The sequence below is a fragment of the Neovison vison genome, chromosome 1 (genome assembly GCF_020171115.1).
Source record: "Neovison vison isolate M4711 chromosome 1, ASM_NN_V1, whole genome shotgun sequence".
Classification (NCBI taxonomy): domain Eukaryota; kingdom Metazoa; phylum Chordata; class Mammalia; order Carnivora; family Mustelidae; genus Neogale; species Neogale vison.
The window spans coordinates 303,653,301-303,671,573 of NC_058091.1; the positions used below are offsets into that span (position 1 = coordinate 303,653,301).

General features: G+C 45.7%; 1 protein-coding gene across 2 annotated transcripts in view; it reads left to right on the top strand.

The window, feature by feature from the left end:
- Positions 1-18,273, top strand: part of MYO10 (myosin X) — a 213,488-nt gene that overhangs the window by 77,035 nt on the left and 118,180 nt on the right. For both annotated transcript variants that reach the window (XM_044233626.1, XM_044233636.1), the window contains exon 3: positions 13,471-13,629. In XM_044233626.1, the coding sequence (XP_044089561.1) occupies positions 13,471-13,629 (159 nt within the window). The remainder of the gene's footprint in view (positions 1-13,470; positions 13,630-18,273) is intronic.

Sequence of the window (18,273 nt, forward strand, 5' to 3'; positions counted from 1 at the left end):
CCTTCTCCTCCCCAGACTGCCTTGAGCTCAGCCTCACCTGTGGTCAGCTCTGGGCTTTGGTTTTTACAGGATGGGTCGGTCCACTGGTCATGGGCAGGCTGACCTTGTTCTGGAAATGCTGGTTTGGCCCCATTTCTGCCCTCGGCTCCACCATGCCTCTCTGGTCCCTGCCTTTTAATCAGCAGACTAGGGGTCAGCAGGATGGCTGAGGGGGCCCCAGTATTTGAGGGGCGCTCGGCGTGCATCCAGGGAGAGGCTCCCTTGCACTGACTCCCTGGGCCACGTGCCTGGTTCAAGTATTTGTTAATTTAAAAAAAAATCAGCTTTATTGAAATATAATTCACACTCCATAGAATTTACCCATTTAAAGTGCACAGGTTGGGGTGTTGAGTATATTCACAGAGTTGTGCGGTCATCACCGTGGTCCGTTTTAGAACATTTTTGTCACCTTGAATGGACACCTCAGACCTGTGAGCAGTTGCTCCCCAGCCTCCCCCCACCACCCCAGAGCCTGGCCACCACTGATCAGCTCTCTGGCTCTGACTTTGCTTCTTCCAGACCTGGGCTATAAGGGGAGTCCTAGGACACGTGTCCTTCCCCATCTGACCTCTTTGACTCGCTTTCAAGGTTCACCTGTGTTGTTGCACATCTCAGGGCCGTGTTCCTTCTCATTCTGGAGGCTGCTCTGTCGTATACCGTGGAGGTGTGCCCCGTGACCTTCTTCCATTCTTCTGCTGTTGCACGTGTGGGTGGCTTCCACTTTGGGACTAACAGAAATCACGCTGCTGTGAGCATTCACGCACGACCGTTTGCATGGATGCGATTTCATTTCACTTGTGTATATGCCTAGGAGTGGAATTGCCCTTCGAGGAGCGGTCAGTCTGTTTTCCGAAGCAGGTGCATCGTTTCACGTCCTCCCGGCAGCGGAGGGATTAACTCCCATCCTCTTAATGGCAGCGTATCTAGCTGGCTATCAAGAGATGAAGATAGCATTAACAAATTATGGGAAAACATGCAGAATGATGAAAATAATGTGGATTAAGGCATTCCCCATGCACATCTTGAGATGGAGTCGATGGCTTTGCTTTCGATGCAGCTCTCCTGGGCTTTCGGATGTCCACCAGGCGGGAGGTCGTCCCTCGGTTACTTTTCATCATGGTGCTCTTGACCCATTTCTGTCTGCTCCTGTCACATTCAGGCAGTTGGGAAGTTTCTGGTTTTGTCCTTCTCTGTCATCTTTGCCCTGGAAAGGAGGTGAAGGCAGAGCCCTGGTGGTGGCTGCCGCCTGAGGGCCTGCGGGTGTGAGTGTGAGCGAAGGTAGGCGTTGGTGGGAGGCTCTCGTGTTGGGTCCGCATCCTGGAGGAGGCACTGCTGTCTGGTTGAATGATGACCACTTGGTGGTGACAGAGACCCTGTGGGGCCCCCTGGTCCTTTTTATACTGTGTTTTGACTCTGGAACATTCTAAAGTAGAAATTTGAAGAGATGCAAGCTTATTGTAAGGATATCGATCATCAGAAAGGAAGGCTGTCCAAACCCCGCTTTTGGGAAAGCTAAGGGGAGGAGGATGATATTGACAAAAACATGGCCATGTTTATCCTCATGGCTTTGGCTCTCAAGTCTGAGATTTCAACCAGATTCCGTTAAGTTTCTAAACCTCAGGTGCTGTGGCTTTTGGATATTCAGGCCAGATTTCCCATAGAAGATGTGCAGGGATTTTATTTCCTGTGAGTTCGTAGGTACTTGCAGAGAAACAATTCCTTGTTGGCACGTTTCAGGGGAAAGACAAGTGTGTTCTTAGGTTGCTCATGGTCCCTGTATTAGCAAAAATATCTCAGTACATGGTATTTTCTCATTAAATATACTTTTTAAAAACGAGATCTTTGCCATCTTTACTTAGTGATCTATTGTTTTTTTCCAGTCTGTTCTCTTTCAGGCCTTCTGCCTCTTTTTCATCCTTCCAGTATTTCCAGTAGCGTTTTCTGCCATTTCTAGAGATTTCCTTGGCAGGGGGGTGGGGTTGGCATCCGGGGTCAGGGTGGGAGCTCATGATTCCATGTTCTGATTTGTTGTGCTTTGTCTCTGGCATTTCCTTTCACCTGAGTGGTATGTTATCTCCTAGTTCTTGTACCACAATGTTGAGTCAATCAGATCTCTTGTGCCTTTGTGGTTATTTAGCCACACTGACTTTTGGTTTCAATCTGGACTCATTCCGATTCTATTTGTTCACTGAATTAAATAAATGCTTTGAGGTTGTGTCTCTTCTTACTTGACACTTGGAAATGAGTGGCCTGCAAAAAATATGGTGCTTACAGCTAGGATCCATAAAACTATTTTGATTCCGGTTTTCAACTCTGAGATGTACACATACTTGGCTCAAATATGCCTTTTTCATTTCACTTAAGAGCAGCCAAGGAATTATTGTCATTCAGTTTAGGGCTGTTCCAAAGCAGCCAGTAAATGCAAGACATTGATTTACAGCTCAGCCTTGGGAGTTGGGTTGTCAATGACCGACGCAGGGCGCTGATGATGTGATCTCAGCAGCGTGGAAGCACAGCTGGGGCTCATCCCATTAGCAAATGATTTGTAAGCAGCTCCTGGTGCCAGACATGAGGACTCGGAGGTTTCCGTGAGATGAAACCGAAGTCCTCGCAGATGAGTCCAGTCTGAGGATAGCGGCACACCCCCGACAGCAGTGGTATGGTGATTCGGGCCTGCCCTCCTTCCCACCAACCCACACGCAGCTCCAGAGCCTCATCGTGGTGCCCCAGGAAATCAGCACTTCCACTCTGGAGCGGAATGTTCTGTCAGTCCTGGTTCCTCCGCACGGATGAGACAGAGGAGATTACAGCCTGGTGTGGAGAGGGACAGGAGAGGTTCTGTCCAAGGTACTGTGGGAAAGAAGGGCGCCCCGGCCAGGCTGGGTGTGGTGGGGGAGGCTTGGAAGAGCGGTGACGTGGAGGAGTGTGGGATGGACCCCGGGACTGTTCACTGAGTGTGGAACCCAGCGAGGTGGAGAGGGGACGGGAAACTAGGTCCACCCAGTGTGGCTGGAGTCAGCATGGTGGGAGAAGTAGCCGGGGCCACGCAGGAAAGCCGTTGCAGGGAAACCACAGTAAGATTATTCTTCATCCTAGAAGTGACCAGGAACAAACAGAATTCCAGGCAGTGCATGGTCTGGTCAGATGATGTCACTGGTAACAGGAACACAGCCATCAGTGAAGTATTTGAGTCGCTTGCTCGGGACCAAGAGCTGTGCTAAATCCGTTCGGTGCATTCTCTTGCTGTGATCTCACCACCGTTCTGAGCCGTGGGTGTTATCATCCTTATTTTATAGATGATGAGCGGAGGGCTACGCTGTAGAGTAACCAGAGTTGGGTAGGGTTGTTTGCGGTGGGAAGCAGAGTGGGTTCAAGTCCATCAATATCTATGCTGTCCAGACTTGAGCCATGTCCCCTAAAAGATCCTAGTTGATCCCAGTGTGGGAAACACCAGCCCAAGCAACCAGAATTTCATCTCTGAAAATGTCTTTCAAGTCGAAGTTATTAGTGCCAAGAAAATTTGACTTTAAAACTGGTGGGGAAAAAAAATTTTCAAAAAAAAATTAGAACTCCACATTAAAAAAATGTTCCTTGGACTCCAATTTGAGAATGATTAGATTCCTGCCATGGGACACTGGGAGCAGACGAACTAATTAGGAAGAAGTCGTGGGGGGTCTCGGATGAAAAATGTAGGTTTGGGGGGAGGAAGTGGAGAGCAGATGGATTCTAGGCGATGTTGCTCATCTAATCTAGGACTTGATAGAAGATGTTGTGGCCAGCAGTGGGCAGGGGATCTTAGACTCGAGTTTCAAGCTTGGGGAGCTGGTGATGGTGTCATTCCTGAGAAAGGGGAAAAGGGATAGGCACAGGGTAAGATATGCAGGTCCGTTTTTGGTTTTGAGTGCGGAGGTGTGTGCATAAAGATGCTTTTGAAACACCAAGATAGTTTGGGATTACAGGAATAATGGCGATTCTATACCAGAGTTCAAGTTCATGCTGTCAGGGTCTAGGCTTCTGACTCAGAAGGAAGGGATCAGAAAGGAACACTTAGAATTAGAACAAGGGCCGGGACATTAGGACCAGGAATAAGGAACCTCAGAAGTGAAAGCTGGTGAACCAGTTGTCTCACACACATGGAGTGAGGAATTGGGGCCCCTGGCCATTTATCCCATCCATGCCTCGCTTTGTGGTCTCTCTCAGCTGAAACTTACCATGCTTAATGCAAGTGGATCAGAGGAGAAGCCCTTACTGCTTCTCTTTTTTCTTTTTTTTTAAGATTTTATTTATTTATTTGAGAGAGAGACAGTGAGAGAGAGCATGAGCGAGGAGAAGGTCAGAGAGAGAAGCAGACTCCCTGTGGAGCTGGGAGCCTGATGCGGGACTCGATCCCGGGACACCAGGATCATGACCTGAGCCAAAGGCAGTCGTCCAACCAACTGAGCCACCCAGGCGACCCTGCCCTTACTGCTTCTAATAGCTGGTGACTCTGGGGGGAAGGGATGCACTATGTCATGTTGTGGCCAGCCCCCCTGACTCCCTGCTCTCAGTGACCATGTATGCCCTTAGGACAAGCCTAGGAGGAAGTGACCTACTTAACTGAAAATCTGCCTTGGCCTGTCGTTTGGCTGCAGCCTCAGGAGACTGCAGAAAGTCGATGGGCCACAGAAATGTCGAGTCCACTAGACAGTTCCACTGAAATCTCATCAAAAGCCAAATCATACACACCTCGTCTCCCAGGGTGCGGGGGAAATGACAACAGTGCCTCACTTTCAGCTTCCACCTGTCAGATTTAACATCTCAGTTACATGGCACAGGGGGTTAAAATCATCTTTATATCAATGTTCTGCTACTTAAGCCTACCTGCTGAGTTTGCTAGATAACAGACACCCGAATACAGATAAAAGATTGATATTTTCTATTTCAAAGACAAACTGGTTTGTGGGATTAAGCCATTTAAATTGTCATCAGGTTTTCAGGGCCTCTGGGTTCAGAACCAAAATAAAGCAAAGGGCTGGAGAGAGAGACAGGGCATTAGTGATGGCCTACGGTGTGTACCAGACACACTGATGATCTTCCCTCATTTGATTCCCAGGCAGGGGATGAAACGGTATTGCTCATTGTTTTGAGAATGAAGTCACAGCGGATCAGAGAGGTTAGGAAACCTGCGCAATGGCACACAGCACAACTAGCACTGAATTCCTTGGGATTGTGGAAAAGCACACGTGTTAGAGTCAGACCTAAAGGGACCCCAGTTCAGAGATAGCCTTTTGAATTCATTTATTTACCCTCTCCAGTTCCCTCATTTGCCATTGGTGTCAGACTGTGAGCTGGATTCCGGTCATACAACAGTGATTTAAATGGCTCGTCCTTCCAAGAGCTTAGCGATCTCCGAGAGATCAGAAACATAAATGGGTAATCTCCACCTGGGTGGCTAGAACAGAGGCAATTCCCTGGGTATGGTGGGCACTAGCCACGTGGAAGGGAAGAGCAGATACAAAGACAAGGTCATGCAGGGCACCTGCTAAGTGGGGAGTGTGTGGGGCAAGGTGTGTGTATATGAGGGGCCCTGTGCCCTGCAGTGACACTTGGTCTCTGACCTGAAGGAACTGGGGCCCGCAGAAGCAGCTACGGTGGGGGCAGACATTTCTCTTCCTACTCATAAACAGTTCATGTCAAGCATGACACTGCAATTGTTTTTCTAGAGAAACAGAAGAAATCTCAGTACGAAACCTGATTCAATGAGTCCAAACTCCTAGAAACACCATGAGAAAACTAAGCCTGAATCCCTTCTAGGAATCTTCGCTACCAACACTGTTGTCCTTCAAATGGAGGGTTTCCTTCTGCCTTCCAGTGCACCAGCCGCACCCCACCGAGCGGATGGGCGATGATGCACACAGCCCAGTGAGGATGGGAGGTCCCGGCAGGGCTGCCCCTGAGCAGTAGACCTTAACCACGGAGCACAAATCCGTCTGATGATACTGTGGAGTTTACAGGCCGACTGATAGGATTAAGAGTCTGAGAATCTAAAACACCAGGAAGCTAATCTGTGGACAGTACATCTGCCCGTGGAGACCATTCAGTGAGCAATGCCAAGAGCAACCAAGTTGCTCGCATGGGCTGCTGCCCACCTGTGAGGGAGGCCTGGGTGATACACCAGCCCTGACCTCTGCTGGTGGACATCGGAGAAAAAAGTCACCTCCCAGAGCCGGCTGGTGCAGTCAGAAGGAAAGCCTAACACACTCAAACACAGTAAAGAACGTGCTGGTTTTTGCTAGTTAAGGAAATGGAGAGGAAGAGAAGATCTTAAATTGGAATTTATAAGCAACATTCAGGAATTGTGATTTTTATAGAAGAATGATGTACATCTTTTAAATGTTAGACTACGTGACTTTTTTATTCATAAAAGAAGTTTTCAGGAAAATCTGACAAAAGTCACACTCGTGGCTCCAGCTGTGGTAGGGGGCATCTTGCAAAGCTCTCTTGAGTACATCACGGGATGTTCACGCCCCATAAGCCAGTCTTTCCACCTTGAAGAATTGAGTGTCAAGAAAAAGATCACTTGAGGCAAATATTTTTTTTTTCAAATATACTACATTACGATTAATTTATACGCATGTAGTATAATCCTATGTTTTATTTTTAAAATGTGTGCACACAGAAACACACACCAGTGTCTGCGTGCACAGATACACACCGGCAACTGTACTCCTGGGCATTCATTCTATCTAAATGAAAACTTAGGTTTGCACAAAAACGTACACACACGTGTTCATAGCCATACTATGTATTTAAGGCAAAAGCTGGAAAAAGTGACTCCTAGAAGGTTACATGGGGTATGATCCCATTTATATCATATTCTTGAAATGACAAAATTAGAGAGAATGGAGGACAGATTGGTGGTTGCCAGAAGTTAGGAAGGGAGTAGGGCTGAGACAGTATTGGGACTGGCTTTAAACAGGCCACGTGCTGAGTCCTAGGGCTGACGGAAAGGTTCTGTATCTCAACTCTGTGTCCAGAGCTTCATTGTGCTATTGTGCCTGGTTTTGTGGGATGTTGTCACTGAGAAAAAGCAGATAAAGGGTATCTGGAATCCTTCTGTATGACCGCTCACAAACACATGCGGAGCTATAATGACCTCAAAACAAAAATTCTAATTACAAAGAAGTTTAAAAATACATGCAGAAAATCTGAAAGAAAATATATCAGAACTCCAGTAATGGATCACGAGCTTGTAGGTGTTTTGGACCTTCCTTAAACTTTTTTATCTTTCCCATTTTCTCAAAGTTCAAAACGTTTCTAACCTTAAAAAAAAAAAAAAGTCCTATCAAAATCACTATCAGTGAACATATCTGGATACACCGAACTGATTCGATTCACTTTAAAAATGACTATGGTAGAGCTACTTTCTCAACATCCCGGAAGCTGATACTTGGTTTCCGTGACTGCTCATCGCAGCCACAGGGGAGGAAGTAGAAGCCTTCGCCTCTGTCGTGGATCATAGTAGCCATCGTGAATTCATGAGCCAATCAACGAATGAAGATGGAAATTAAATTGAGAGAGGCATCCCCGGAAATGAAGTTGAATCCAGAGAAAACCCAAACAGGGCCAGCCAGATTTGTGCAAAGGGATCAGAATAGAAAGTGTACATCAGTTTTTCATCAAATGACGTACAGGCTCAGATGGTCCTAAAAACCATAGAACTAACTCTGCACCCCTCCCTTTTGCTCACTCCCTACTTCATCCATCTGGTCTCTGGGCTCGTGTCTAAGAATTCTGGGCTTACCTGTCTCTGCAAAGAAGATTGGTGCATTTCCTTTTGGAATGTTCTATGTTCTTCCTCGCATGATTCCCCCTTCGTAGGAATAGATACCTTGTATTCAGCCTTCATTTGTGTCACTCTGACTTTTACCTACATCATTTTGTTTAGTTTTCATGATGAGTCAGAGTTATTGTTATTAACATTCTTATTTTGCTAGTGGGAGAAAAAAAAAATCGCAGGCCAGAGCAGGTGTAAGTACCTTGCCCATTTCCCCTAAGCTCTTAGAGGCGTAGATCTAGGAGAAATGAATCCTGCCAGATCTGCCTCCAGTCCCCCAAGGCCATGTTTTGATCATTACCCCCACTCTACCTCTCCTTATACATTGTACCCAATTTGAAACCCAGGACTGTTTATTCTGTGCTGCTTGAGTCTGTATGGTGGGCCAAGACTGGCTCTGGGGAGCAAGGTAGGCATGCATCTTGCCCTCGTAGACTTTTTGAACCATGGTTCACAACCCATATTAGGTGTGAAGTTGCTTCAGAGGGTCACAGACAGTGTTTAAAAGAAACAGAGTAGAAAATACCGAGATGCACCAGACATCAGACCAGTATTTTTATGAAACTGTGTGTATGGTAGTTGACAGGATAAAACATTACTCTCTCTCTTTTTTTTTTTTTTAAGATTTTATTTATTTGACAGAGAGAGATCACAAATAGGCAGACAGAGAGAGGAGGAAGCAACCTCCCCGCTGAGCAGAGAGCCTGATGCGGGGCTCAATCCCAGAACCCTGAGATCATGACCTGAGCTGAAGGCAGAGGCTTAACTCACTGAGCCAGCCAGGCGTCCCAGGATAAAATTTCTAACTGTAGTTTGTGGTCAAATGAGATGAAAGAGACTGACCTGGGGTCCTAGAGTGGGGGACCCAGAGATGGTTTTTAAGCAAGAAAGATGACGGATTAGATAAACAGTTACAGGCTGTCCTAGGATCTAAGAAGACGGTACACACAACAGAATAAGGAAGAAACTGGCATGGTATCCTTCTCCACACTGCCGTCTCCCGGAGAGGGTCACCTTGGGGGTGAGATCTCAAGGAGAAGCGATGCTTGTGGCCCAGACTTGGGACAGCTGCCCTGGGCAGGGTAGGAACAAAGTAGAAAGACCTGGACCATAGTATCTGACCATAATACAGTACAAGTAGAAAATAGATAAAAGCCAACGCCAATGCCTAGTCCTCATCCTCACCCACCATCACCCTCTCACCTCAGGTCAAATGAGGAAGAACAAAAACTTAATTGCAGAATATCAATATGACCTTTGGTTAACCTTTCTTCAATGTTTTTCTTTGTTTCTAGATTTTTTTATATTTTGTGAAAGGTTTTGTTTATAGGCATTGGCTCATTTACATCATTTTTTTTTTTTTTTCCTGGTGTTTACCTAGACCTCTGGTCCATTGGTCTTTCTAGACCATGCTGTCTCAACATGGCGCTCTGACATTTGGGCTGAATAATTCTGTGATGTGTATCAGCATTTTTGGCCCTTCCAGACCTGATGCTAATAGCACCCTCCTCTTCCCCTGGTTCTCATGACCAGAAATGTCTACAGACGTAGCCCCAGGTCCAGGAGCAGAGCAGGGGCGCTGGCCTGAGAATGTTCTAGCAAAAATTCTAGGATCCAGTGAGAGGAGTTTGCCCAGATTGAGAACACCCTCTGTCCCATCTGTCCATCGGGAGGACATGACAGGGTCACTTTCTTTTTCCTTTCTCTCCAATTGGAACAGTTAAATGTTAGGACTGGGGCTTCTAATGACTTGTAATAAGAGAAGTCTTGTGAATATCTAAAACTGTTTGTTATAGGAACTCTAGCCTCTACGTGGTGGGAGTTTCCTTGCAAAATAGGTGCTGTCCTTTCCTAAGGTTAAACATAAAAGTGGATTGACAGTGGTTCAGCTATTTTTTATTTAATTAATTGACACCACACCTTTTGAGCTTATGTAGAAGTGGACTGAGCATTAGACAAGTCTTCCAAGTCATTTTTCCAATATTGTTGATTGGTTTCCTTTGTTCTGCTCCCATGCTTAATCCAGTCCGTCTTGTGACCAGTGGCTTGTATTTCTGTAACAGGAGCTATTTGTTCTGAGGCTGAGTTTTCTCTAAATTGGTTTCCTGTGTATTAATCTTCCATATTTTCCTCCACTACTTAACCTTACCACCTTTCTCCTAGTATATGCTCCGTTAAAGTAACTCCATTTTTTTTTTCTGAGTTGGGTTTTTACGGAATATATTTTGTTACTGTATTTTGGCGGCTGTTCCCCCAAAAATTCCTATAAAAAGAATTCCATTCTTTAAACCTAGAGTTTTCCTGCCATGTGGGATTAATTTTGTGTAACTAATATTCTGTTAATTGTTGCACATACCGATGACTTTTGATGCTTTGAGGGACTCTCCTTAAAGAATTCTTGAATAAGATTGTGGGTCTCTGTAATCCTTTGAAATCTTTCTAAATTAAGTCAGGTGCTTATTCAACCGCTACACATTAAGACACTGAATGCAGGGGGAGGGTTCCATCTCTTGCTTCCGTAGGGTCTCTGCTTCGATACGACCCTATCAGTGAGGCTATCCTCATATCTGGTATAAAGGAACCCTTTATACCAGACATGGTACTTAGTCCCTTTACTCTCATTCATGTCTTCATAAACATTTGTCCCCATCCATGCTAGATATTTATGTGTGTATTTGATTGTATTTTCTTCCCCTTGTTGGAATGTAAGCTATATTTCCAATGCTTAGACCACGTCAGTAAATATTGGCGTGAATGAATGGATTTCCTTAGCTTATCAGGTACGTACTTAGCACCTGCAGTACACCATGCACCATTCTAGAATTTTTACACATATTAACCCATCTCTGAAGCGACAGTTATCCTGGCCTTGCCTTCACAAACACATTTTCTCTACTATTCTACTTTTCTGGAGATGATTGTCTTTTGAGCAGCTCCTGTCCTCTGTCTTGGTTCTGTCTTTTCTGTTCATGGTCTCTTGCTTATGTAACTATTTCCTTCAATCATGATTCTGTCTCCTTGAGGCCATGGAAGGACTGGTTCCTGTTCTCTGGGTTTGCCCACTCCCAAAATGGGCCCGTGGCCACGTTTGATGCACAGGGCGCTCCTGAAAACCTGAGGTCAAGTGTACGAAGGTGGGGAACTCTGCAGTGTGTAGCCGTCCCCTTCAGTGCTGTGTGCCCAGCTCTGCATTTCAGTCCACACGTTGTCTTATATTCCCAGCGCATTGAAAAAGACCAGTGTTTACATATGACATAAATATTTGTGTGTATAATTTTTTAGTCTCTCAGTGTTGTAGGCTGTGCGTGATTATTTCTAAAAGTCAGAATCAATGTAAATACAGAGGACAATTTTAGTATTCTAAATTATTTCTGTCCTCAAATTCTGGAATTCTCCATGTACTGAGGGACATTTAATAGGAAGAGTTGTTTCCACATTGGGAAGACTTGATAATGATGAGTCTTGGAGGGGGCCTGAGCAGGAGACAGTCGGGGTACTTTATCGTCTTTCCTATAAGAACCTTTTACTGGGAATCTGGGCAACCATTGCACCCACTGTGTTGGCTGGAGTTTTGAGCAAGCCGTGTGAGAAGAGCCCCCCAGTGTGTGCTAGGAGCAGGGAGGGGACGCAGGACTCTTCCCTGCACTCCTGGGCTGGCTGGGGGTTTGCGGGGCCAAACTTCTGCTTTTGCCACCCCCCTACCCCTACAGTCATTGGAGATAGAAGACCCAAGTACCAGCCCAGGGGTTAGTGTTTCCAGAAAACCTGCTTGTGGCGCCTGGGTGACTCGGTTGGGCATCTGCCCTTGGCTCGGGACGTGGGGTCAGGGTCCTGGGATCGGGCCCTGCCTCAGGCTCCCTGCACAGCGGGACATCTGCTTCTCCCTCCTTCTCTGCCTTTCTCCCCTGCTCATGCTCTCTCTCTCTCAAGTGAATATATAAAACATAAAAAAAGAAAAAACTGCCTGGATGGGCATCATTGGCATGTAGCAAGCTGGGGAAGAGCAGAGAGTTTTAGCTGCTCACTTCTGGGGTTTTCCAGATTGCCCCAAGACAACTTCAACTCTTGGCCTAAATCTGTTTCTTTAATTTTCTTCCCCAGTGTTTGAGCTAGAATAGAAGGTCAGTGTCTTAAAAGTACATCTACACTCTTGAATGTTCCCGTGCATTGTTTTCCTTCAATACTTGTTTCTTGGCTGTGGTACCCCCCCAACCCTGCACTCCCAGGCCTGTCCTACCCTTTGGGTCCTTACGTGGCGGGGTTGGCTGCCTCGCCAGGAGGCGGGGCCACTGGGGCTGGCGCATCTCCTGGTGGATGTCTGTGCCCAGGGAGCAGCTGGGGAGCGTGGCCGGCCTTGAGAAGAGAAGGTCGGCTCTCCGCCCTCGGGTAGAGCAGATCCTGAGACTGGTTTTGGCCAACTCTTGTGGTTCATGTGGCAGAAATGCCACTGCGGAAGTTTTATTTTTTCTCTAGAAAAATAAAACATGCCATTTTTCATGACTTCTCAAAACCATTGGATTGGTACTTTGGCTTCCCGTGTGTGTCATTCTCTTTTGCAATAACATGCTGTTTGTTGCCATGTAGGCAAGTGGTCAATATTTAAAAACAGAATTCCCCAATCAGGAGGTTCTACAGAAACTGTTCCAGAAAGTCATCGTGTGTATGCGCACATGGGAAGGATGTGTGCGTGTGAAGACTGTGCATTTTCCATGTTCTTCAGGTCCTCTCTATATCTTTGTGTTCTTTAGAGATGAACGTTGGAAAAGTGTAAAATGAATAATTATAGAGTAAACTCTATCATCAAATGATTTTGTTATGTACATGAATTTGCATGCAAAGCTGGCCAAAATTTGCTTAACAGGTGCAGCTGACTTAGTATGGTGGATCCTCTACCAAATCAGTAGCAACAAAAAAGCACTGAGTAGATTTTAGAAATACCTGCAGATTCAGTGATCAGTCTTAGCCACATCTGAGTTCGTCATGTTCACGCTAACACACGTATGTGGTCCTCATCAGTGGTCTTTGGAATGTTAAGGAAGACAGGTGTCAAGCAAGCAAACTGATTTTATTTTAAATCCAAGAAGGGATTTAAGGATATTTTTAACATATTCCTGTGATGATGTGTTCCAGCCTTTGAACAGAGGCATATGTGAACAACTAGGGCTCTATGGTGAATGGACGAGCTGTTATGACGAAGCTTTGAAATCTATTGTATGATCCCATGTGAGACATGACACAACGAAGCCAAACTACTTGAAGTTTGGTTAGCCAGTTTCTAAACTGTTACCGATTTATAGCAATTGGAGAAATACGTGGGGAAGTGAACCACGATTTTATGATTTCTGCGATTCCCAAGGGATGGCTAATGCTCGAACTCGTCTTTGAGGAGTATTTAATTGCAGTTGTCAAATAATCGCTTCCTTTGAAAGTAGGTAAGGGCACAGAGAAAATGAAGACATTCTCTGTAGTAATACTCTTTACTGGCCAGTTCAGGATTTTGTTGCTGAGATTGTACTTTTTTTTTTTTTTTTTGAGATAGTACTTTAAGGTGGGAAATGTCTGGGGAGACTGTCCACTGCTGATCTCTAAACGACTGAATTCATTCTGCCCATCAGGTGTTCACGTACAAGCAGAGCACCATTACACACCAGAAGGTGACCGCTATGCACCCCATGAATGAGGAGGGCGTGGATGACATGGCCACTTTGACGGAGCTCCACGGGGGATCCATCATGCATAACTTATACCAGCGATATAAGAGAAATCAAATATATGTAAGTTCCACTTGAATTCTCTGTAAAAATCCCTCAAGTCCGAGTGAATGTTAATTTTTGTTTTCAAAGGGTATTTCCTGCCTTTTGAGAACCTGTCCAGTTCACCTAAGTAAACCTGTGTTTTCGGGAGTTTTGCCAAATTAGAAATGTGGCCCAATAAATCATGTTCGCATGTTTATTGCCTTGATTTTATTAGAGGGGAATACTTTCTTTGAAGGGCAATTTGATCTCTTCTGGTGAGTGCATTCTGTTTTGTTAAGTGTTCTGTTCTACAAAGAAGTCACCAGAAAGGTTGTCTTCCTCAGTTAAGGGTTGGGGAGGGGTGGGGTGGGATGGGGAATGTGGATTCGCAAGTACTAGTACCTTGAGGTCCAGCTCTTGTCTCCTTTTCTTGATTTTTCTCCTTTTATGGATGTTCACATTTTTTTTTCCTGGCTCTGGAGCCCCTCCAGGGGAATATTTGGATTCAAGCAACCCATCTTTCTTATTTGTAGGATTGCTATTTCAAAGGGAGACATGGCCATAAAAAGCAGGCATGCACATTTTTCTCTCAAACTTTGTGAAATATGACTGTATCTGTATTATAAGAGTAATATTTAGATATCATTTCAAAAAATCATTTGTATAATATGTAATTACTTTTTGATATTAAAGTACATATATTAGTTTATCTGTCAAGATTGGCCTGGAGATTTTATCTTTTCATCCATCTGTTCCTAAGTCCTTATAGTAAAGGGCCCAGGTGCTTACATATGTTTTTTTCTTGTCAAGTTCAAATTTATAGGTTTTTTTTTTTGTTTTTTACTACATTGGGAACTAATGAAATACTGTATGTTGACTAACATAATTAAGAAAAATACCCAAAATTAAAATGAAAGTTAAAAAAACTTTTAATATTTTAAAAGCCTCTTGTTCTTCTCAGTGATTTTTCTTCTTCAACAATTACACTTAATTTTGCCTGTACCTTGCTGATTTTGATGAATGACGTCAGCCTTTAAGCAAGCTATTAGGTGCTAACAGAAACTCAAGGCCTGCTTAGTATTCTTGTTTCTCTGATTTATTTACCCTTAGACTGGAGAGGAGAGCTGGGAAATGAGGAGGAATGAGTTACTTGCGGGTTTAATGCCTAATTTTCCTCTGCTTCTTATGTTGCAAAAGTGTCATTTTTGCCAGATTGACCTAATGTTTGCCACATGTTCTTAAGCAACCCTATGGAGAAATGCAGTGGGATTCTAGCTCTCTGACCGGCTTAGCCTGCTCACACTAAGTCTCAAGATTACAGTATTTTCCATAGGTTCTTCAGGAAAGGTAACATTCACACGTGTTTACGAAGACATGGCTTTCTCTTCTGTGTTGTGCACGTGCTGGGAGAACTCTGCTCAGTTCCAAGGTCAGAAATCTCCAGGGTGACCGTGGCTTCCCGCCTTCCCGGGGAGGAGCCACTACCTGCGCCCAGGTTGCCGTACCTGGGTACTGAGTGTGATTTGACGCTGCCGCCGAACTGTGTTTACCTAGCAGTTTCCTTCCTTGGTTTGTCAAGGACGGACTTTGTCTTTGCTTTTTCAATTTATTTTTTTTAAGATTTTATTTACTAGATGGAGGGAGGGAATCAAGCCAGGGGGAGAAGCAGAGGGAGCGAGAAAGGGAGAAACAGACTCTCCATTGAGCAGAGAGCCCGACGCAGGGCTCGATCCCAGGACCCTGAGATCGTGACCTGAGCTAAAGGAAGACGCCCAACTGACAGCCACCCAGGTGCCCCCGACCTTGTCTTCCTTGAGCCAAGGACATTCCCAGGCACCTGGTAGTTGTGTGAGAAATGTTTGTAAAACACACGCCATACGTATTAGAAATAACATCCTAGTAGATGATGAAATGTGAAACTAGATTTACGATTTCTTCGTGGGTATGTGTGTCTCACAGGTGCGTATTTCAGAACTCACCCTCTTCTTATTCTACATTTAATATTCAGGGGAAATTCAGTCCTTTAGAAGGGGGAAAAAACTATCCAGATGGTTTAAAAAGCAGAACCTTTAAAAAGTTTTTCTCTCCCTCTTTTCGTGATGATGTTAAACCTGATAGCTAATTTGCCAAATAAAGCCTGTGAATAGGGTCTTAGTTGTTTTTTTTTTTTTTTCCTAGAATGAAGATCTAAAAGAACACAAGAGTTTTGTACCTCCAATTTGCAGGGCAATTCAGTTAATAATGCCCTTTTATGCCTGCCTTTTGAGACTTGGATAACTGTATTATCATAAAGCAGGCCCTCAATTTTCTTATCCTCGCTGAAGCTCTTGGCGGTGGTTCTAGGTCTCCTCAGGCTGTGACCCTTCGAGACAAAACCAGCACCTGTCAGAAACATCATGGTGTTCTGCCTTGTATCCTCGCTTTGAGCGATGCACATCTAGAGCTTTAAAAAAGAAGGAGGGGCACCCGGGTGGCTCAGTGGGTTAAAGCCTCTGCCTTCAGCTCAGGCCATGATCCCAGGGTCCTGGGATCGAGCCCCATTATCAGTCTCTCTGCTTGGTGGGAAGCCTGCTTCCTCTTCTCTCTCTGCCTGCCTCTCTGCCTACTTGTGATCTCTCTCTCTGTCGAATAAATAAAAAAAAAAAAAAAAAGAAATGACTTGTACTAGAGATGCTGTATTCGGTTTCTCTGGCTGGCATAAACAATTGCTGTAACTGTAGCAACTGAAAATATCAGGTCATGTCCTGTAGTTCTGTAGGTCACAGTGTGACCAGGGTCTTGCCAGACTTGAAGCCGGGGTGGGGAAGGGCAGTGCTCCTTTCTGGAGGCTCTAGGGGATGATCTGTTTCCTGTTCCCACTAGTCATAGGTGCAGTTACAGGACTAAGGTCCCCGTTTTCTTGCTGGCTGTCAGCTGAGGGCTGTTCCTAGCTTCCCCGGGTTCCCTTCCTTCCACCTTCAAAACCAACAGCGGTAGACGAGTCTCTCTCATGTTTCAAATCTCTCCTTCCCTCCTTCTCATTTCTGTCTGGAGCCAAGACTTCTCTTAGCTTTTAGGGGTCCCTGCGATCAGATGGGGCCCACCTTGATCATCTTCCTGTCTCAGCATTTCCAGCCTTCATCACATCCTCAAAGTGCATTCGGCCACATTCTTCTGCCATAGGTGGTCTCCTTTGAGGCGTGTTATGGCGGAGGAGTCCCCATGGGTCTTCTCCCACACTCTGGATCTTGCATAATTTCCTTTGTTGGCTTTCTGGTCCGAGTTAGCAGGTTACACAGCTTGCTGATGAGAAGACCCATCTCCAGGTAGAAAGGGTCGCTGCCTTGTGCTAAAAAGGACCATTAGCTTTTTTTCCTTCTTGGGGACCACCCTTACTGCCTGAGAACTTTACCAGACCCCAGTAAGATATTTCTCCCAGCCATTACCATGCCCCATTAAAATGGGGTAGACAGCTATAAAGAGAGAAAATGCTCAGGGTAGGCAAATCTGAGTTGAACATGCTTTTCTCCACTCGCCTCCGCTTGGGCTCTGGGTTAATCATTTAGTCTTTGTGTCAGTTTTTTATTTTTCTGAAAGGTCAGATGTCATAACCTCCATATCTGACAGGACTGTTTTAAAGTCAAGCGGCAAGTGAAAGCTTCTAGAACCTCTATACCCTTCCCATATCTTAATTGTCTGTACTACCAGGTGTTTATTTATCAAGTTCCTGCCCAGAACTGGGTCCTTCAGGGCAGAAACTGAATGGACTTCTCCGTCAGTGTGGCGTTCCACATGATCCTAGCCTTGCCACTGGTTCTTTTGGGATCGGACCCCTGGTTAGAGCAGCCCTACTCTTTACATAGTTGCCTTGCCTGAGCCCCTGTCTTCTGCCCTAATGCTGGATTCCTTTCCTGGAACTTTGGGTTCTGGGTTCCCGAGTTCCTGGGCGACTTCCCGGCACTACAGCTCCCAGCCTGGGACCTCATCCCACGCCCCACCCTGAATCTCTTTTCTGTGGGCTTCCTGCCACAGGGGCTGTTCCCTGATGGCCTCTCCTTGGGAGACGGTCTGTTGAGAGTCCCCTGTTCTTCTCTCTCCTCCCACCACCCATGAGAACAGGGGAGGACAAGTACGTGCTCCTGTTAAGTTCCTTAAAGACTCAGGGAGAGGAGGAGCAGAGCATGTGTTTGTGGGACAAAAGGAGAGAGATAGGGAGAGGTAAGCTGTAGGTGGGCTAGAAAGCCCAAACTGGCCATGAAAAGCCCAGTGTGGGGGGACGGGAGGGGCAGTAATGACACTTGAGAGGAGAGATCAGGGTTGGTTAGAACAGAAGGCTAAGGACATGGAGAGAGTGAATTCAGTGTGACGGACTCACTGAGTTGGGGGCAGTTGCTCTGCTCACGGAATCTGCTGTGTGTGTTAGGGAATATTGAGCCAGTTGGATAGGACAGGAAGGCTGGGGTCAGGACACCACTGCTCTAAGGGTGTCAACCAGGTGATCCTGTCCCCAGGGGACATACGGTGCTCTCGGGAGGCATTTCTGGTTACCCGGCTAAGGCAGAGGATGCTAATGGTATCTAGTGGGTAGAGCCCAAGGGTGGTGGTGACCTCCCACAGTGCCCAGAACAGCCCCCAGCAAAGCATTATGTGGACGGAGCTGTCAGTAGTACCAAAGTTGAGAAACCTCGATTCGCTTATAGTCGG